This window comes from Lagenorhynchus albirostris, chromosome 8 (genome assembly GCF_949774975.1).
Source record: "Lagenorhynchus albirostris chromosome 8, mLagAlb1.1, whole genome shotgun sequence".
Taxonomy (NCBI): Eukaryota; Metazoa; Chordata; class Mammalia; order Artiodactyla; family Delphinidae; genus Lagenorhynchus; species Lagenorhynchus albirostris.
Genome location: NC_083102.1, coordinates 42,844,339 through 42,866,298, shown reverse-complemented (window position 1 = coordinate 42,866,298; position 21,960 = coordinate 42,844,339). Strand labels below are relative to the sequence as shown.

Sequence of the window (21,960 nt, the reverse complement as noted above, 5' to 3'; positions counted from 1 at the left end):
GTTTCGTCTAGGTTGTACCTATGAAGGAAGTACCTATAACAGCTCCTTCAAATGGCAGAGTCCTGCTGAAGCCTGTGTCCTGCGCCAGTGCCAGGTAAAGTCCATCTATTTTACTCTCCAGTGAGAAGAAATCCATAAAGTCCTCTTCAGAAAATCTTTTCCGATATCACAGAACAAAACTCCAAAGAAAAAAGCAAAACAAAAATGAGAAACAAATGAAAAACCAACTGTATCCTTGTCCAAATTTATTGTGACAGTCACCATAACAAGACAGTTACAGGATAGATATTGCATGGGACTTGCTTCCAGAAACGCGTAGCAGAATTGTTCACCATTGTTAAACTGTGCCTGGAAAAACTCTGAGAAGATGCATATGTCCTTGGGGAAAATTCATGTCTTCCTGTGAGTCAGCTTTGCAAAACACAAATTCTTATTAGCAGAAAGAGGTATTGTTAGAGGATATATGTTTCCCTTTTTTTGATTTAGAAACATTTTGAGCAGGAGCCAGTCTGCAGACTGTGTTAAATCAAAGCAATTAGTACATTGTAACCTCAGTGATTTCAACGCAACAAATTTAAGAATCACCAGTTTGGATCCTAGGGAGCCCACTGTGCCTGGTGCTTGCTGAACTCTGCAAAGAGAACTGTTTCCCTGTGGCTCTAATCGTTACAGGTCTTAAACAGGCAAGATAAACCAAAGGGGAAATGAAGAATTGAAATTGTCTAATTCCTTTTCTTTAAAGAAATACTCTGTTAAAAAAATGATCATCTAATTTTGACATAATTTAAAAATTTTTCTCTGTAGAGAAGATACTGTTAAATCATTTTCCCCCAGTCTCATTTCACTGTTCAAGGGTATACTTTTGCATTTAAAGGAGAACCAAGGTTAGTATAATAATGCATATTTCTCTCTGATCTTATCGCAAGTATATTGACATTTAGTTTATTGAAATCTAAATTTTATGTAATCATGTTCTTTGCATAAGCCCACAGTGGGCATGTTCACTCGTAAGATCTTCAGTTACTTGTTCAGTTAAATGTTCAGTTTATTTATGTAGTAATCTAAATTATTTATGAAAATAAGCAGTAGTTAGAACAGATATGAATAATAGATTAATTGACTCAATATATATTTGTTGAATTTTTACCCTGAGTTATACATGCAATCAGCTTTATGGAACAAAATAATGACAGCAATGACTTTTAATAACATGAAAAGCCCACATTCATTCTGAAATTTGTATCACCCCATCCCCACCCTGCTTCTTGACCGACGTGATTTCCAATCTTTGAGAGGGACACTCCGAAAGCCATGGTTACACTGTCTTTCAAACAAGATGATTGCATGCCTTTTGGAGTGTAGTGTAACATTTTTATACAGTAGTCAGAAGTCTTGACAGTCTTCCAGTTGCATGGACCAGTGGTGAATTTTGCTGCCTTTGGATGAAGGCTTTGTTTAAATTAAATGGAAACTATTATCTGGGAGGGAATATTCTGTTGACTGAATAACACATCAAGGCTTCATCAATTGTGAATATCGGCTTTGGTCACTAGCCATTCACCAGCGGCCAGAGAGAATGTTGCAGGAATATCGAATTATTACTGGAAGAGATCTTAAAGACCAACATCCCTGGGAGTGAGGAAATGCTGAACTATAGACTGGAGTTCAGAAAGGGGACGTTAGCTACCAGGAATGAACTTTGCCTTTTAATTTTTTTCCTTTTATAATACTTTGCCTACGCCCTGTTAGCTAGTTTCAAAATATTATTTCACTCAATAACCATAAAAGCAAACTTCTGTTAAGGTAGTTACAAAAAGCTGCTCCTCTGCTCAGCTGGTACCTTCCCACTCTTGCTTACTTTCTTCCTTCTTTAGGGAAGGAGACTTCATCTCAATGCAGGAAATGACCATTTACTGGTACCCATCAGGGAAGTCTTCCTTTAAGATCCTCCTCTGCACAGTGACACAATTGCAACCTCTCTCTCCAAGATCTTCTCTTCTCAGGGTGTAGAATCAGTAACAGAAGAGAGAGTATAGTGTAGTGAGTAAAATATGGGCATTGCCATTCACATAACTTGTTACTTAACCTCTCTAGACCACATTTTCATCACCCATAAAATGAGATAGTACTACCTCATAGGGTGGTCGTAAGAATAAGCAACACTGTCATTTAAAACACTTCTGGCTGAGCCTACAAGTACTGGGTACAACTAGATACCAGACAGATAACAGCTAGTCTAATGATCTGGTTTATTTCCATTTGAGTTGAAATCCAACTTATTTCTTATGTCTTCGTACTGAAGGAGTTCTGATGGTGGAAAATTTACCTTTATTTTCCACTTTTAGTGTCTTACTGGAAGAGGAAAATTTGAAGATCGGAGACAGGAAATTCATGCTGGGAAGTAACCTGAATCCTCCATCTGGATTGCAGATACTAAAGGGAAATTGATCCTGGGCTTTTTGCATTGCTTCAGTTACATAACTAAAGCCCAGTTCCTTTTTTGATGTTGTATGTTGCTGGTATTTTGGCATTTTTTTTCCTTCACAAATGTGATATAGACCACAGTAAATTCCCCTGGTAGTGGAAGCCTCAGGTCTGACAGATATGAAGGCAGTTAGGATATAACCTTCCTTGTTGGATTGAGATGATATGGTAGCAGAAACAATGAAGAAAATTATCTAGTTGTCAAATTGTTACATAGTTTTTTAGCTTTCGTTACCACTCCCCTGAAAACAAAATTAAACAAACAAACAAACATACAAATCCATTTTATAAAATGGGTAGAGAATATAGAGAAAAATCCCTCAAAGACCAACTCTGAAAATTAATTAAAAAAATGTTTTAATCGACATTAAAATACTAGAGTCCCAAGATCAGTTTGCAAATGAGTCCCTTGATTTCATTATTAAGACCAAAAGTGTTTATTTTGACAGAACATAATATGAACGTTAAAATAGTTTTATGTAATCTCTTCATCTGATGACTGACAGCCACACTGTCTGCGAGGCCCAGAGAAATTTCTAAGATTGCAGAGCTGGTGTCTAGTTATTCCTGGAAGGGTGGTGAGGATTTAGGTCTCCAGATGCCAGTCTGGAATATTATGTTTGTACTCTGCCTTATAATTAATGGCTTAAAGTGCAATAACAATTACAGAAAATATAGTCAGTGTTGAAAACTTAAAACAATTGTGAATGAACAGCTAGACTCTGTTAGCTACTGACTGACAGCATGGAGGTTTTAAATACTAGATTTAAAAGAAAGAAAGGAAGGACTGAAGGAAAGAAGGAAGGAAGAAAGAAAGAAAGACAGAAAGAGAAAGAAAGAAAGAAAGGAAGGAAGAAAGAAAGAAAGGAAGGAGGAAAGAGAGAGACAGGGAGGGAGGGAGGAAGAAAGAAAGGAAATTAGAGTCAAAGAGAAAGAACTAGAACAGGGAATAGAACAGGTACAGGATTTGCACTTTGAGATGGGGCGAGCTGGGGCCATCAGACTTCATTTGTGCCATATATCTCTGCACCTGACACCCATCCCACCTTTGCACTTTTTGTGTTTGAATTCTTCTCCTACTAAGTTGATTACTTTCCAAAAGTAAGTCCTCAGTGGGAATTCTGGGCTGACTTTCCTTGCGGTGTTCTGTTTTTCAGGAAGGCGTTGTCACAGAGTCTGAGGTGCGATGTGTCGTTCATTGTAAAAACCCTTCCAAGCATCTGGGAAAATGCTGCCCCACTTGTCCAGGTAACATTCTCAGGAAGGGGAAGGCGGCGAGGCTCCCTGGTACAGTACAACACTGTTGAAATCCCTCTGGGTTCTCACAGGAATGCATGATTTTCCCCACTCCTGCCTGGAATTTTTCTCACTTTACGTCTGTGTACCTAATGGGTTAGGAGAGCAAACTCCTTTTCTTAGAAGTGTCCGGTTGGACTCTGGCGTGTCCGGGATGACTGCAACGTGCTGTAGGTCTTGGCAAGGATGCTTCAGGCTCCGGAGGCCTGCTTTCCACTCCACAGGGCCACAGGTAACGCTTATTTTGGAAGGAAAGGCTGTGGCTTTCGCTTACTTCCAGAAATGTCTTTTTACTGCTTCATATTGCAATACCTGGGCCAGAGCTCGCCTTGGTGATGAGGCGACCAGATGTTTTCTGAACACCGAGAGATGTGTCCCTAAGATGATTTAGTTAGGGCTTTGCTGGTCTCAGTTTTCGGCGTGGCGCAGTGAGTGGGACCCACTGTCTTTTTAGAGGGTCCCACGGCCTAGCTGACAGCAAAGGGATCTTTCCTTTCCAGTGGGTGGGGTGTTTCCTCTTACTTTTCTGCACAGGATTACAAAGGCCGCCTGCATCTTCTCTTGCCCTTAGGTACCAGCCTGGGGATTTTGAGGTGAGAGATTTTTTTCTGATCCCTTAAGCCTCTGGCCCATGCTCTTCGACAGATGTTCTGCATTTTGGGTTTTACTCTGCGTGCTTTTCCTCACTGGAGGCCATACTCACAACTACTTCTCTTTGCTTTTGAAGTTGATCTCCAAAGGGCCTTCTGTACTGCGAACCTCCCCGGGAATTGGTGAAGGCATCGCCATGGGATGCTTTGTGAAGATAAGCTCTTGGTCTCTTCCCCTCCACACACTCTGCCATGTGCGCAGACCGGGGCCCTTCCAGTCCAGCCTTCCCTCATCTTTGAATGACAATAAGGACAGTCTCTCTCCACTACTTCTAACCTTTCTGAGTTCCCTGGACAGTCTTTATTGAGCCAAACTTCCTTTTCACACTGGGATTTCTCTGAAGCTTGTATTATTGGATAAGCTTATGTGAAGGCCAGAAACCAGTTGAAAGTAAAATAATTCTTTCCATAATTCACTTATTTTGTATCTATCACACACAGTTTGCTTGAGTACTTTTCCCCTCTGAATGCACTGAATGCTTTACATCATGTAACCATCCTCTAAAATGCCTAAGGGATCTTTATTATGTTAGCTCACTGATACTCTAGTCTGCACATGGAAATCACCTGGGAAGATTTAAAAAATAAATCTTGATACCCAGGCTGCCTCCCAGACCAATTCCATCAGAATCTCTGAGGGCGACACTCAGGCCTCCCAGAAAATTTCTGTACACAGCCAAGCTTGAGATTGATAACAGAGCAAATTTTATATTCCATAGAGATTTAAAAGGTATCGAAGCTCTTAAGTATTAATTCAGTTCTGTTGAGTAGACTGTTGCTTTATTGATATAGAATCAACTTGGCATATATAATATTCCTTCTCACTTAGGAGATAGTCATATTTTTAGTCTGCCTTTGAAAGTGTGCATATACAAACAGCAGAGTGAATTTATTTCAGCAGTTGAAGTTATCATATTTGAGCAGTTGCTTCTCTCGCTTTGTTTTTGAGTTGCGTTCCGAGGAAGGAAAGGCTGAGCTCCGTGATTGCGTATATTATAATGCTAAGTCCCCACCACCATCCCAGTGAGGGATGAAGTACTGTCTGTAGTTCATCCAGGAAGAAATTTGACTCAATGAGTATAAGTACCTGCCCAATGCCCAGGAGTGAGTAAGGGCTAAAGGTGGGCTTGGGGTCTGGCCCCTTTTCTTTCTTGGGCCCCATACTGCACTACCTCCCCCTATCCCCACACTGTGATAATTTTTCAACTTGGGTCCAGATGCCCTAGGAGGCAGATCTTTAAAAGTTAGCTTGCCAGTGCTATACACCAGCCCCCTGACACCTGGGCAGGTGCTGTGCCCTTGGTTATGGGGTCAAGAATCAACTTTACTCTCTCTCCTTAATTTCAAAGGCCAACTTTTGGGATGCAAATCAGAAGACTCAGAAGAGGCCACATCCAGAATGCATTATGCTGTGTCTTGGGAAGGAGCCCTCAGCCAAGTCTAGATAGGGACAGTTAAGTGAAGCCTTGGGGTATTATCCTTGTAATTCAGAAGGACTGGCATCTGTCATTGATCATGGAATGGTATTCCACATAATGACAAACACATACAGCTTGTGGTCAGTTTCTTCCTGAAACAGATTTCAGGGCATTTTTGGTTGTCTGCTCCTTCCTTTTCATCTGACTCTTTGCTCAAGGAGGTTGGGTCGTGATGGGAACAGTTTGCGTGCAATTTTCATTTAAAATTTCCTTATTTAAATTGTCAAATGTAGATTGTGCAGTTAACCTGTCTGGCAATCCGTATGACAGAACCAGTGGTGCAAACATATATGAAAGCATTGGAGACCCTTTGTTGGAAGTGTCCTTTGAAAAGAGACGACTGGGCACCTGCCATTATTAATGGTGCTGAGATAGAGCCACTGGGAGGGTCCCAAGCTTAGCAAGTCTCCCTGCATCAAAGGGAATAGCAGGAGGTAGCTGATGACTGACTGGCTCTGGGTGTGGGCATCAGAAAGACCTTAAAGCCACAGTTCACTCAGCCATTCAGCTTCAGTAGCATTTGTCCCCGTGTCTTTCAGTTGAACAAAGGGCTCCATATCTAGCTTTAAAATGAATAGGTCTAGTGGCCAGCTCGGGTGGTTATGGGCAATGCTCATATGTTCAGATGTTCCCTTTGTCAGGAACCAGCTGCTTTGAGAGTTTGGTGGGTTCTGTTGATGACTTCATTGGACAGGCCTTGAACACCTACTCTCAGGGACATGAGTCAGTCTTTCACAAGAGCCCCTTTTGCTCAGTTTCACCCATTGGAAGTGCTGCTTCCAGCACTGTCTGCTATGTGGAAAGTGACCTCAGCTATTCTGGCAAAGTACCTCGTGATGACAGTCCTGAGGGAAGTGGATTTGCCATTAGCTGATGGTCCTCCCGTGGCCCATGTGACACAGGGTTGCTGGCCAGCCTGTGCTTCCAGTCGCCTGTGAGATCACTTGAGAATACAGCAGGGACCTGGTCGTCTTTCTGAATAGGAGGCACCTCCTGGGCTTTTGATCCTATATTTAGCCAAGCTTAGTGGGGGCATCTTAGGCCCTTTAGCAGCACGTAGGGTGGGGCTGAGAACCTGTGTGGCACCTCCAGCCTTGCCTCTGTCCTTTCTTCTCTTGGTGCCTGCCCTTCTGTATGGTACGGCCAGTGGGTCAGAGCTGAGTTCACATCCCAGCTCTGCCACCTGCCCAGCTGAGTGAGTTGCTTTCTCTCTCTAGGCCATGTTTTCCTCATCTGTGGGGACAGTGATAAGAGTTTGTGCTTTGTAGGCTCACTGAAGATGGAGTGAGATCAGGGGTGTGAAGGGTCTGATAGAGGCTGGGGGCACTTCTGCCGCTCCAAGTGGCAGCTCTTCGTGTCATTTGCTCCTTAGCTCATCCATGACTTCTGTTGCTTGACCTTCTCTTTGCCTCTTCTGACCCCTCTGGGATTTGGTTCCCTGGCTGTGGTTAGGGTAGTCCTGGTGAGCTCCTCAGGCTCTGCAGGGCTCAGAACCCTGCACTGATGCTGCTTAGGCTGACCTGGCTTCCAACGTCTTATTTGCTTTATAGTATCTTCGGGTTTCTGGACCCATGTCAATCTTTGGTATTCCATATATATATATATATATATATATATAATTTTATATCTATATTATATCTATCTATCTATCTACCTATCTATCATTTTACCATGAAGCATTCTTGTTCTCTGGTTGAAGAGGACACTGTGCTAGGCGGGGGTGAAGGTGGGGATGGATGTGCAGTGGATAGAAGGATAGTGTCGAGCTGAATCAAGGTGCTGCCCTAAATCGAAATTCTTCTTTGCTTTCTAGGCTGTGTGTTTGAGGGGGTGCAGTACCGAGAAGGGGAGGAATTTCAGCCAGAAGGAGACAAATGTATCAAGTGTTCCTGTGCTGTAAGTACTGCCCTGGATGTTCCAAGGGCGTTCCTTCTGGTTAATTGTGGCTGGGACTCACCAAGAGCAGCCCTAGGTCTCCTTATGGTCTCTCCTCCTCTCCCTCCTGATGTGGAACCAAGGGAAAAGCTCATCACCCTAAGGCGGGGTTCTCAGCCTTGGCGGTGTTAACTTTCTGGGCTGGGTAGTTCTTTGTGGTGGCAGCTGCCCTGCGCATCGTAGGATGTTTAGCAGCATCCCTGGCCTCTGCCGTTGGAGTTTAGGAGCACTCCTCCCCTCAGTTGGGACAAGCAACAATGTCTGCCGACATTGTCATGTGTGTCTTGGAAGACTGATTGACAACCACTGGTCTAAAGAGTGAGGGAGAGAGGCTGATTCCCTCCACCTATATTCTTTTTTGGGAAGACACGGATTCTCTGTTCTTCGGGCCCGAGAAGCTTCTTGCTTAGGCAGCTGTTGAGTTCTTTAGTGCAGTCAAATGGGAAGCAGATGGAGAGAAGCTGATCTGAGGATTGGTCAATTATGTTGAGGGGAACGGACTGGAGGAAATGCCTCTAAACCATGGATTCAGGGCGGAGAAGGGATTAGTGAGACAAAACCAGAGACTTGCCTTTCTAGGCATTGTTGATTTGTAATTCATATGCTAAGGATATCTTCAGAGTGCTCAGGAATGCAAAAAGGAATTTGGGGTAATAATTTTAATTTTATAATTTTAAAGAGATCTTTTTTATTAATGTCTTTTAGATTTGGAGTAAACTCATTGGTGGTGATGGTGGTGATGGTGATGATAGGGACTCTAGCCTTAAACCGCTGCTCCAAGCTATTTACAGTAGGGAGTTAGTACAACCATATATTTTTTAAGCTTTTAATCTTTTGTAATAAAGAACATACAGTACTCATCTCAGAATATTAAAAAAATACATAGGGAACTTCAGCATCCTAATTTCACCAAAGCAGAATCATATGTGGATCATCATAAATCATAGTATTTGTCATTTCTCTACATGTCTTTTCCAAAATATTTCCCCCATCCTATAGCACATATGCATACACAACCTAGAGGGTCCACATTAAAGTAAACATGACCAAGGGTGATGGTTTTTGCAAGGGGAAGGAAGAAAGCAAGGAGGGGAGGGAAGGAGAGAGGGAAAGAGAGAGAGGATATTTATATCTATATCTGTATCTATCTATAGTCACATACTCAAATGCACTCAAGGTATTCAGATTCCGTGTGTTTTTAAAACACATTGCGCGCTGATCGAAACACACTGGAGGGCCAAGTTCAGGCCCCTGCAAGTCCTGCTTTCATTTTCAGCTGGAGAAAGAAAAATCCAAAGGTGTGGTTGCTTGCCTAAGCTTTCCTGCTTCGTGAGTTCCTCCAGACCTATATTCTATATTATTTTCTATATCCCTATATTCTAATCTTCTACATTCCTATATTCCTAATCCTCTATTCTTTCTAGTTCTCCACGTTGCCACCCTCAGCATGTAAGGGGCAGCTAATGGTGTTGACTGTGTCCCTGACGTCAGTCTGTGAGTTACTAGCACAGGGAGAAGGGACTGTGGAGCTCTTGCTTGGGGACAGGACATTTGTGAGTTGGCTTGGGTATCGGGAGGGTCATAAGAGCAGTTTTTCTTTTCGTGAATACAAAAATTTGAGGCCTAAGCTTTCTTTTTTGCAGCTTGTTATTAATATAAATTGGTTTTTAATATGCTTTTATTTTGCGATCTTTTGATGTAGTACACTCATAAAAGAGAGAATGTTTTAGCAGCAAATGGCCCTGTCCTGAGAGTGGCAACGGGGCAGATGTTTGTTTAGAAGGCAGTATTACAAATGTGCGGTCTGGCTCTGGCCCTGTGAGGCTTGGAGTGCGTGAGAGTGTGAGGAGGTGGGTGGGTAGCAACAGTGGGCTACAACATATATGTGTATGTATATGTGTACATATATGTGCACACAAACACGGACACCCGTATTTTTATATCTCTGAATGTGAATGTGTATAGGTACATACACAGACATCAATATTTTTATATCTCTGAATATGAATGTGTATAGGTACATACATGTACCCGTTTAGGTATACGCACGTCTGTAGAACACTGGATCACTAGCTTTTTCCTGAACCCATTACTTTCTTATGCCTCCTCTTCTTTGCTCATGCCACTGCCCCTGTCTGGAATCCCTTTTCCTCCTTCACCTGGTTAGTGCTTGGCCTTTCAAAGTCAGTTATCACCACCCATAGTAACTCCCTGACCACCCCATCCCTCCAGCCAGAAGCAGCAACTGTTTTCTCATTTGTATTCCTGAGGCTCATGGCTCTCACTGGCTGGCTTACGTGCCATCTTTCCCTCACATGCACACGCAGCACACACGCACACACACACACACTTCCAGGTGAGCACTTGCCCCATTGTAGCACGGCTACTGAATTATTTTCCTGTTCTGTGTTAGACTGTGTACTCCATCAGGGAGGGAGGCACGTCTTCTTACACTCATCTGCTCACCTCTGTGCTCAGCACTGTGGGCGCTCAGCGATGCTAGCTAGCACTCTTCTCTTGCTTTCGTATCTCTGTCTTGTGATGGAGTACCCTAAAGCCAGTAATCTCTTTCCTTCCAAACTGTGACAATTCTGCCCTTTAAAGCTGGCCAGCTCCTTCTTGCCCTTCTTGCCTGGGAGAATAGTTATTGTTAGATAGATAGTCCATTCTCATTAGATTACTGTTTGCCTTAGAGCATACCCCGTGGAGTCATGATGTGTAAAGCATCTCTAGTGTATATTACCCACCTCTGATGGATGAACTGCCAACTCTTCAAGGTAACCCCCTCTCAAGTAGATATTATATACACCATGAAAATTGTATTGTACCTCTAGCCCCCTTTGTTACACTCTCTAAATTTGTGAAAAATCTGTCTACCCATGTTTTTGGGATGCGGTGACACAGGCAGACCACCAGAAAGACACTTCATCTGATTGAGATGGATTCCTTGGATGATGGAACAAATGCCTTACACATGATTTTACATCCTTGCTTTAGGTCAGGGTAGTATATACAGCATTCCAGGCAGTTCAGAACATGCTAATGTTTGGAGATTATCTGGAGAGGATTTCACAACCACTCGCTCTTACCCGTTACAGAAGCAGAGCTTCTCTGAGTCTTAGGTGAGAGTAACATCATAATTCACATAGAAAATGCGGTGCTTCACTATCACTTGTCAAACTGTATCATCCCCATTTACCTATTATAAATAATGACAGAGTCAAGAGAATGAATTCTCCGTAGAGCTGGTACTAATCAGGGTGGCGAACACTTGAGTTCCTTTAGCTGTTCCTTAGAGTTGTCTGAGTCATAGCAGAGTGCATTCCTCATGTCATGTGTTCAGTGTGAATGAGTCCTGTGTTCATTTTAAAAACAAAAGAAGATGCTTTTTTCCTATGGCAGAAGCAAAGAAGAGTTTATAAAGTATATCGAGCAATTGGTTAAAAGCACTCGGCTGCTTCTACCTCGTTTAAGCTTGAGCTTGTATGACCTGCCTAACTGAACAGCAAACAGTTCTCTGTGCCTTTGTTCATCAAATTTTCAGGGCACAGGCTGGTGGCAGTTGGCACAGACGTTTCTGGAAAAGCCAATGTCTTCAGGCTTGTAAGGCTAAAGACCAAAGTGCCAACGAGAGGTGTTTGTGTTCTCTTTTACCAAACTATTTTAAGAACCCTGTGGGCTCCACATCCTTGGAAATCGCTTACTGAAGGCAGGGAAGCCCACAGAGGCATAGGACACTCTAAAAAGAGTGCCAAGTCCTCAGTCTGCAAAACCAGCCAAATTAACCGGCCAAGATCACTTTTGCTGACAAAGGCTTATTCAGTTCTGAGGATTTTTACTAATAAACATGGCTTGTTAATGGGCTGTCTGTGATGAAGAAGCTGTACTTTATTGGCTCTTAGAACCCCTGAAGTCCATAAACACCTTTGCTCTCACTTACACTTTAGATACTGCAAAGTGCTGTCTCCCAGGGAAAATGAAACTCCTAGCAAGGTCACTTGGAGAGAACAAAGGAAATGCAGATCCTCATGGTTCCCATTCCTCTTAGACCAGATTCCTTAAGATGCTCTGCACAGCCTGGTGTGGTCCCGACCTCTGCCAAACTCTCTGGCCTCATCACTGACCCTCCCTCGTTCTCTCTGCTCTGGCCTCTGGGCAGATCTTCCGGATCCTTGCTACACAAAGCGTGCACCCAACCAGCAGTGTTGGCCTCACCGGAGAGCTTGTCGGAAATGCAGAAGCTTGGGCCCTACCCCAGACCCAGAATTGAAATCTACAGTTTAGGGAGATTTCTAGAAGATTCCTTTAACAAGTAAAGTTTGAGGAGCCCTGGTCTAATATCTCATGGCCTTTACCTAGGCCGCTTTTTCTTTCTTCTCTCCTTTTTGCTCCATCGTCTGGTGCCGCATACCTAGGTAACGCCCACTCATCCTGCACTTGGAAGCTCCAACATTCCATCTTTCCAGAAGCTTGTTCTGGCCCCCAAGATCAGATCAGGTCCCGTTGCTAAACCCTTTAGAGCAACCCATACTTTACTTCCTAAACATGTAAAATGATTTGTAATTACGTATATGTGTGTGTGATGATTTTATTTAACTCTGTGAGGGTAAAATGGTAACTTTTGTATCTTCAGTGCTTGGTGCCTAATGGATCTTCATAATAATTGCTGAATTCAGGAACGAATGAATGCTGACCTTGATTTCCCTTTCTTTCCCCACTGCCTCTCTCTCCCCTCTGCTGCGATATCTCCCCCCTGCACGTTTCGTCTTTTCCATTTCTGAAGGGAAGATGGGTTTATGTTCAGCCGCTGTAGTACTTATTATAAATTGCTTTGAACGGAATGTGGATGACTTCCCTGAGGATGTCTTGTTTGAAAAGTGTTGTCTAAGCCTCAAAGGTTCACACTCCTCATGGCAGCAGGAGGATGCAGTGGCCGGAAGCACCTGACAGTGACCGGGGCCACTCGCTGTGGCCGAGCTTTGAAAAGAGACTGTAATTCTCTACTCTCAGAGTTGACCTTGCCCTGAAATATGGGGAGATGTGTCCTACCTCTCCCTGCTCCAGTCTATCCAGCTTCCCTGTAATAGGACACAGTGGGACAGCTCATCATTTCTGTGGTCACATAATGCCGGGGCAATCCAAGTTACATGTTACCAGCCACACTGCTGCTCCTCTGACATGGGAACTTGGGACCCTCCATGCCTGAATCCTCTCACACGGCCTCTGCCTTACTTTTGGTAATTTGTGCAATTTGGCGCATTTTAGTGATAGACTGTCATTATATCTTCCCTGTCCATGGGGAGAAATTTGGCCACATCCGGGCAATAAATTGGAGAACTGAGCAATTATCGAGTGAATTAGATCAATGTGGGCAGTTTTTCTAAGCAGTGTGGGCCAAAAACCTTCAGAGTAGTTTCCAAAACTAGTCTGAAATATTGATGTAATTGCTGCAGTGTTCCATTTTGCACTGTGGTTGTACCATCACTCTGAGGACAAAAAGGTCTTGGTTTTGAACAGTCAATTGAAAAAAAAAAAAAGGGCTTTTACTTAAGGGCTGGATAGCACTTGGCCACTAGGAGGGGTCTCCAACTTGCTTAGAGAAGTGGCTGGTGCTCTGACTGTGTTTGGTTAGACCATGAGGTCCGGAATCTTGGGGTTTTATGTTAGGATGAATCTGAGCAATTGTGATTTCTCTGTCAGCCTTCTATTGGAAGGTCTACTGTAATGCCATTCCCTTCAGGGTGACTCCATAAATGTACAGCTATTTGTTATAGGGGTGTCAAATTCTTGCTTCTTGAACATAGCACCAAAAGAAGGCAAAGCTGACTTTATTGCTTACTGTGGTCATCGATGATTACCTTGGTGGAGCCTTAAAATAATATCTTGGAAGGAAGAGGACAAAGGTAGGATATTTGTGAGGTTCTTTGTGGGGATCTGGATTAAGGTGAGTTTTTAATGTAAGGACTTGATTTGGATTGGGCAATTTTCATGATATACTAGTTTAGAATTGGTGGAAACTAACGAGGTGGGAGCTTCAAGGCTTGTCCTAAAGCCTTCATGAGTCTGGTTGAGTTATCTGTGTTACTAGTTGAGTACTTTCAGTAAGTTTCTGAAATCAACAGGAGGCTTAACTTTTTGATGTTAAAAATATTGGGAATAACTGTTGTATATTTTAAATCCCGTTTCAGCCCTGTCCCATGTATTTTCAGGCCAAACCCTGAATTTTAATCCCCATATATATCTTTATTTTTTGTGGCTTCTAAGGTTCCTTATGCTTATTTCTTTATATAGTTTATAGTTGAAGCATCCTGTAAAGTTATTTTTCTACATAGGGAGCCACCATCTGAAAAATGAGCCTAATAGGGAAAAAGTTGGAAAGGAAATTTCATGAATGACATTTGAGCATATATAGGAAAACACACAGTTTGAAAAGAGATCAACAAATGATTTATTTATAGAGGAATTAACTGATAATAGTAGCTCCTTTTACTGAGTGTATACTCTGTGCCAGATACATATAGTGCTTTAATGTTAATTTTCAAGATTGTCCTGTAACCTAGGTGGCATTAGCCCCATTTTTTTTTTTTTTTTTTTGACGAAGAAACTGAGATTTGAGAATTTTAATAGCTTGCCTGAGGTCAAAAAGTTAATAAGAATTGAAATCCTGAACTGCCTGAGTATAAAGTCACATGTCATTCCTATCCCATCTACCCTCCCCCTGCCACCAACCAGTGTCATTTTGAGATACTATGTATGGTTGTTTGTAGACATTTGAAAGTGGGACATGCCATTTGAATCTATGGAATGAAGAGCAACCAGATATTTCAAGGGAGTAATAATGGTGATGTGAGCATCTACAAAGAACTCCAATTTTGGTGCAAGGGATATTAATACAATGCAAATGTGAATTACATTTCCTTTCTCTGAAGTTCACAAGTCTCAGCAAGTTTAAACCCATACCAGATTCCAGCCTTGGGCCTTCAGCCTAAGTATATGTGACAATGATGGCAGAGTGAATGATGAACACGTATCTGTTACCCTCACACCAGTTGGAGAATGGAGACACTGTGATCTATAGTGTGCATCTCTTTGCCAAGAAATTATGACTGTACAAAGAGAATGTGATAGTTGCTGGGATAGAGCCATGCTCAGTGCTTCCGCTTCCAAAGGTGGATAGAAATAAATGTTAATCTGGTGGGGCCTGTCTATTCCTTGTAATAGTCACTGATGGAGTTTAAGCATCAATCTCTTTGGAGATTATATAGAGGAATTGGGTTCAGCTAGACATGAGTTTCAGTAGTTCTGTGAATGTAAATTCATCCTCCTAGTAGAATAGAGGGGCAACTGTGTAATTGCTTTTGAGCAGTTGCTTTCTCCTGTCCATCTAAGAAGCAGATACATTTAGAAATTTGAGTGAAGTTTGGAATGGGTATTGAGAGTTGGTAGAAAAACAAGCTCCATGGATTAAATCTCATCTCATCGTATCTTTGCAAAGATCATTCCTTGGAATTTTTTCCTCTTGCTTTTACTCTCCAAGGTCTGTCACATGATGAACCCCTTTCATCTCCTAAAAGTCCCAGGAAAAATACCGATTTTACTAAAGACTGAAGAACTTTCCAACCATTCATCCTTCCATCTTTTCATCCATCACTTGTCTTCAGAGCCAGCCAGTTATTTTTTAATTTAACAGTGATTGAGTGTCTGCTGTGTGTTAGATAGTGTATTAGGTATTGAGTGCTCAAAGATGAAGGGGATTTCACTTTTTCTTTCCAGACAATTACAATCTATTGACTTGGGTGTATTTATTAAAAATAAGCCCAAATCAAACCATCCTGTAACATTTTTTGTGTGTGTGCCCAGTATGTGATAATGTGCCAACTATATGCTATATGATATTATAAAAAGTCCAAGTGTATTGAAAAATAGAAATAATTGTACAACTCAAAGGAAACCACTGTTAATATGATTTGATATATTTCCTTCCAACCCTTTTTTTTTTCATATTTACATATAGTAATATAACTAGGTAGGATCACCTTCTGTATGCAGTTTTGCATTCTGGTTATTTTCATTTAACATATTGTGAACATATCTCTGTTTCATTAAAAAGTCATTGAGGGCTTCCCTGGTGGCACAGTGGTTGAGAGTCCGCCTGCCGATACAGGGGACACGGGTTCGTGCCCCTGTCCAGGAAGATCCCACATGCCACGGAGCGGTTGGGTTCGTGAGCCATGGCTGCTGAGCCTGCGCGTCCGGAGCCTGTGCTCCGCAACGGGAGAGGCCACAACAGTGAGAGGCCTGCGTATCACACACACACACACACACACACACACACACACACACACACACACACACAAGTCATTGAAAAATAACTTTTATTAGCTGCATAATATTTCATCAGTATACTATGATTTATTTAATGGTTTTTGTGGAATTAAAAATGAACCTTGTTTTCAGTTTGCGCTATTATGAATAGTATAACAAACATCTTCGAAAATTAATCTTTCCTTGTTTATCTGATTATTTCCTTGGACTAAACTCATAGATGTATAATTGGTGGGTCAAGGATACAAACATTTTAAGGTGTATGCGTGTGTGTGTGTGTTGCTAAAATACCTCATATAAGTCATGTCCTAATGTCCTCTCCAGCAGTACGTAGGTGTATATCTTCCTGCACCAAAACTGTTTTTCCATTTGAGAATCTTGTTTTCATTAACGCTTTCTTCTGAAATTGAGCGTCTTTCATGTTTATTAGCCAACTGTGTTTCTTCTGTAAATTGTGCGTTTTTCTCATTTTTCTGTTCAGTGGTTAAAGTTCTATCGCAGTCTGTGTATGAAGGATAATAACCTTCTGCTGTTTACGTTAAGTTGTGTTTTTAAAAAATGCTGAAAAAAGTGCCGTGTGTGCAGTTTGATCTTAGTGTGTATGTGGCACGTTGGATAATGACAGAGTTTGCTGAAATCCCATGTCTTCTTCCAATCTTTTCTCCTCAAATCTCGATCCAGACATATTAACTAAGAAAAAAGTGAGTCAACACTGTCAGCTCCTCAGTTTAATTGGTCCAAGACTTTTCTTTGCTTACGCTCCTCTCTTCCTATCTCTGACTCCTTCGTTGTGAGACGGTGACTTGGACCTGCCTCCACACTAAAGGGAAATTACTCTTTGAGTTTCTACAGTGGCTCTTCCCTGCCTGTGGCCCTGTAGCCTCCCACCTCTCTGTCTTCTCAGGCATCCCTTTCTCTCTTGGCTCAGAGTGCGAGGGCCCCTCCTGCTTTCCAGTCCTGATCTTCCACTGGGGCTCTTGCGCCCATCCCTTCCTACCTGTCCTCCTTCTGCGTTCTGGATGTTCAGTTTCTTGTGGCCAGGCATCATGTCCTCACATCTTTGAGGACAGTGTCTTGCATGTAGGAAACAGTAAATATTTGACCCAATGACTAGTCTTACTCTCTCTGATTTGAGTATCCATGTTCTGGAAAATGAGTTCTATGATCTAGAACTTTGTACCTTCCTACCTGGGTCTTCATTTCTATTTTGAAGACAGTACATTCAGTATTCACTTACTTTCTTTCAATGATCATGGTGACGTGAAGGATTTATGATAAAGCTAAAGAGGAAGAGACTCCAACCTAAAGCATTTTTAAAGGAACCGGTGAGGAGACTTCACAGTAGCTGTGTGAAGAGGCTGGGGCATGGGGGTGGTGTGAGCTCTGACTCCTCAAGGCCTCACGGGATGACAGCAAGTCTAAGAATGCGTCTTTTTGCGGCGTAGGAGGAAGAGAAAGGAAACATTAGTGAATGTTAAAGGAATAGCCTATTTTTTTGAATTTTATTTATTTATTTTTATACAACAGGTTCTTATTGGTTATCTATTTTATACATATTAGTGTATGTATGTCAATCCCAACCTCCCAATTCATCCCACTACCACTACCAACCCGCCGCTTTCCCCCCACAGTGTCCATACGTTTGTTGTGTACAAGAAATATTCCATTTTGTCAGTAAAATAGAATAAAATGTGAGTGTTACAGTATCTTAGAATATTTCCTGAACTTTTTCGTCTTTTTGTCCATTATTACCTAGAGAAATTAATTAAAAAAAAAACTGGTATCTATGGGTCTGCTACTGTCTTTGTCCCTTTCCTTGTTTCTGCTTCATAGCTCCCCCCCACCCCCTTTACCCTTCCATCCCTTGTCCTTTCCCTCATGCTTCCATTTTCCCTGTCATTTCCCGTCCTCCTTAAGCTGCCCCTCTTCCATTCCCATCAGTATCTCGATACAGCAGCCTGTTTTAGTAAAGTAGCATAATTCATTTTCATTGCTAGCTTGGTCTCTCCTCAAATAACCGTCACAGAGTTCTGTACTGCTAGATATTCACAAAATATCCTTTGAATGAATTGATTGCACATTTTGGCACCTTTTAGATGTCATTCGAATGTTCAGTTTGGAGGGTGGCAGTGCTTTTGTGGTCCTGTGAATGGCTTCAATTACCACCATTCCCTTTGAGTGGAATTTTAAATGGTACCACTTGTTTAGTGTAAGCAGCAACGTATTTACATCACAGGCAGCACGGTCCTCCCAAAGATAGGAGGATGCCCGACCACAAACACACAGGGGAAGAATGGGAATGCATACATTCGACCTTGTCTTCTAAAGCCCATCTCTGAGCCTACACTGAGTCACAGCTGTGAATCATCCTTTCTAAACCCACCTAAGTTCTCTAGCTGTGGTTCAGAAGAGCCAGCTGGAAATATATATCAAGCAGACTTTGCTCTTTGGAAAGGGGACAGGCTTCCAAGATCAGGGTGAACCTACTGTGTAAGGAGCACCATGAAATGTACAAACAACCTGGACTTACATCAAGTGTCAAACGCATCTATCACATAATTCTATGTGCTTCTTTTTGCTCTAGTGCCTTTCTTCTGTTCTCCGTGATATACGTAACAGAATCAGATAATGTGATCATGATTAACAGTATTATGTTCCAGATGTTCTGTGCGAGGACTTTGGAAACCTCTGAATATTGCTGGAGTTAAACAAAAGAAAAAAAACTCCTATACTCACAGTGAATAAAAAGAAAGGCCATAGTTTGTCCATGACGTTCTTTTAGTGGGAGGGAAAGGTACCAGTTTCATTTTTGGTCAGAGTAAATTTATAATGTAGTCAAACATCAATAAAATCAGTTATTCATTATGAAGGAGTATCCTGGGCTTATACTTTAAGCACTAAAATTCAATAATAGAAGTTACATTTTAATTTCAAAATGAGTATGAAAAATTACCCTCACCACATCATTAATACTGATCCATATCTTAATTTTTTTCATGCCTTAATTTGACAAAATGAGTTTTTCATACACTTACACATTTTTGTTGTGGAGCTGTGTTGATGCTAGGGTGCTTTTTCCTCACTGATCCGGGTTGAGGAATGTGATTGGTAGGTGACAGGAGTGACTGGTCTTGACAGTGGTGGGAAATATGTTTCTTTTCAGTTTCAAGTTCAAGAGAAGGAAAGGGAGGGAACTCCTGAGAATTTTTGGTTTTGTTATTAGGTTTTCAGTATCCATAATATTCATAAACAATGGACACAGCTGTCTTTAATAACTCAGCCCGCTAAGTGCCAGAAAAACATCAGGCTGGAAGAGGGTTTTTTCCAACACAAAAATGTTCGTATATTGAAGGAAGATTTCGTTTATAATCAAACTGGATGTTGACCCTAAACTTCTATCTTTAAGTAAAATCGTTTGACCAAGCACTAGGAAAAGTGCAATGAAGTTTTTGGTATTTTTTTAAAGTTTTGCTTTTGCTACTACACTATATTGTTCTGAGTGGTTTTAGGCATGCAGATGGGTTCTGTATCCCCTAGGGGGCATTGTTGTGGGCCAAAGGCCACCGGTCTTGGTGTGAGGAGACCTGGGGTGCTGCCCTGTTTCTGTCACTGGCTTGTTATGTGACCTGGAATCTCCCCAGTAACCTGAGACTCAGTTTCCCCATAAGTAAAACAAGGACTTCTTAGAGCCTTCCCAGTTCTATAATTTCCTAATTACCCAACTCAGAAAAGGCCTTTATTTTCCCAGGAAGCAAGTTATAGGACAGACTTGAAATACCAGTTAATAGAAATTATTTTTTTCTAATATACTAATAGATTATCATCACCACATTTTAAAATTTACTTCTTTAAAAAATTAATTTTTAATTAATACACAGTAAAATTCACCCTTTGGCATACCTATCTATGAGTTTTGACAAACGCACAATGATGAACATTTTTAAATGGTTAATATTATTATAAATTACATAAAAAATGCAAAAAGTCTTTACCTATTATTCTAGCTATGCCACAACTTATTAAAAAACTATGAAGAGAAGCTATTTTTGACTCTTTGACCGTAAAGCTTCTCTGCACTATTAAGACATGTCTGGTGCCTCCAAAATGTCTATAGAACGAGGAGCAAGAGACTCTCATCCATTTTGGATCACATGAAGTTCTTTGCTCCTGAAATGGACTTGCGGGTTTTGATTATAGAACAATGATTAGAAGCAGAGGAATCTTTTCTTTTTCACCCCCAGGCAAGGGTAAGGCGGTAAATTCAGCTGGCAGTAAGAGTCAGGAAGAGAACTCCAGCTGCAGGGTTCCTCACTTACGTTGATGAATGGGTCGGGCTTAGTGTGTCTGCAATTATTATACAATCTTAGATTCATAGCTCAGAGATGGAAAGTCATTCCAGTAGCTTGACGTGCCTCCGTATTAGTATAAACCCAGGCAGTGGGAGATTGATGGTTTTCTGGAAGAGTTTTGAGGTTCTCTAAGAAGAGAGCGTGTCCCCTGGCCTTTTCAGCAGCATTTGTTCCTCGAGGCCTGTGCAGATGTGAGGGTGTTGCTTCCTTCTCCATGTTAACCCTTATTGCTTCTCCATTCCAAGCGTTGTCCAAATGTTGGTACAGAAGAGGCCTGAGTTTGCCATGGGGGGCGGGTAGCCATGACCAGAGCATTAATAGAGTCAGGGGCCAACCGTGGGTTCTGTATATCTTACTTGGGATCTGGCCAGTGGACCCTGGTGGAAGGGCATGGTCTTTGCAGTCAGTGGGGCAGGGATTTAATTCAGCTCTGCTCCTCCGTCAATGAATACACTAGACCTCACTTTCTTCATTCATAAAATGGGGAATTACTTCTTGGCAAAATATACTCAGGAACCTTATGTTTTCTTCCTCCATCTCTAGTATGCTTGCTCTAGAAAACAGGACCTACAAAGCTATTCCATGCATGAAGAGTTTAATGCAAAACAAAAAGGATACAGGTTCCTTGCTTCTTGTTGTAGAAATGAAATAGAAGATTTCAGAGAAACCTTGGAGCTTTGGAGCCAAAACACCCCACCCCCATTTTTTTCTTTTTTAAGTTAAAGAAGTCCCAGGCTTTGAGGACTTCATGAGATGATTCGTGCAAAGTGCCCTGCCTAGTAACCAGCACTTAGTAGATGCCTTCCCTTTCCTGCAGGGCAGAGTAATTTTTAGTTATAGTCCTTTCAGTGGTAACCTGTTTGAATTTAGGACAGTCATTTGTATGTCAAACCTAAATATTTTTTTAAAAGTCTTTATTGAATTTGTTACAATATTGCTTCTGTTTTATATATATATTTTTTTGTGTGTAAAAACTTTATAAAGTACACTTTTATTTTCCTCTTATATCTTTTTTTTTACATCTTAATTGGAGTATAATTGCTTTACAATGGTGTGTTAGTTTCTGCTTTATAACAAAGTGAATCAGTTATACATATACATATGTTCCCATATCTCTTCCCTCTTACATCTCCCTCCCTCCCACCCTCCCACTCTCCCTATCCCACCCCTCCAGGCGAGCTGATCTCCCTGTGATATGCAGCTGCTTCCCACTAGCTATCTACCTTACGTTTGGTAGTGTATATATGTCCATGCCTCTCTCTCGCTTTGTCACAGCTTACCCTTCCCCCGCCCCATATCCTCAAGTCCGTTCTCTAGTAGGTCTGTGTCTTTATTCCTGTCTTACCCCTAGGTTCTTAATGACATTTTTTTTTTCTTAAATTCCATATATATGTGTTAGCATACTGTATTTGTCTTTCTCTTTCTGACTTACTTCACTCTGTA

The 21,960-nt window shown here is 41.7% G+C and overlaps 1 protein-coding gene across 2 annotated transcripts in view; it reads left to right on the top strand.

Moving 5' to 3' along the window:
- The window catches only part of BMPER (BMP binding endothelial regulator), a 259,931-nt gene that overhangs the window by 69,255 nt on the left and 168,716 nt on the right, over positions 1-21,960 (top strand). For both annotated transcript variants that reach the window (XM_060156029.1, XM_060156031.1), the window contains exons 4-6: positions 12-94; positions 3,642-3,732; positions 7,722-7,804. In XM_060156029.1, the coding sequence (XP_060012012.1) occupies positions 12-94; positions 3,642-3,732; positions 7,722-7,804 (257 nt within the window). The remainder of the gene's footprint in view (positions 1-11; positions 95-3,641; positions 3,733-7,721; positions 7,805-21,960) is intronic.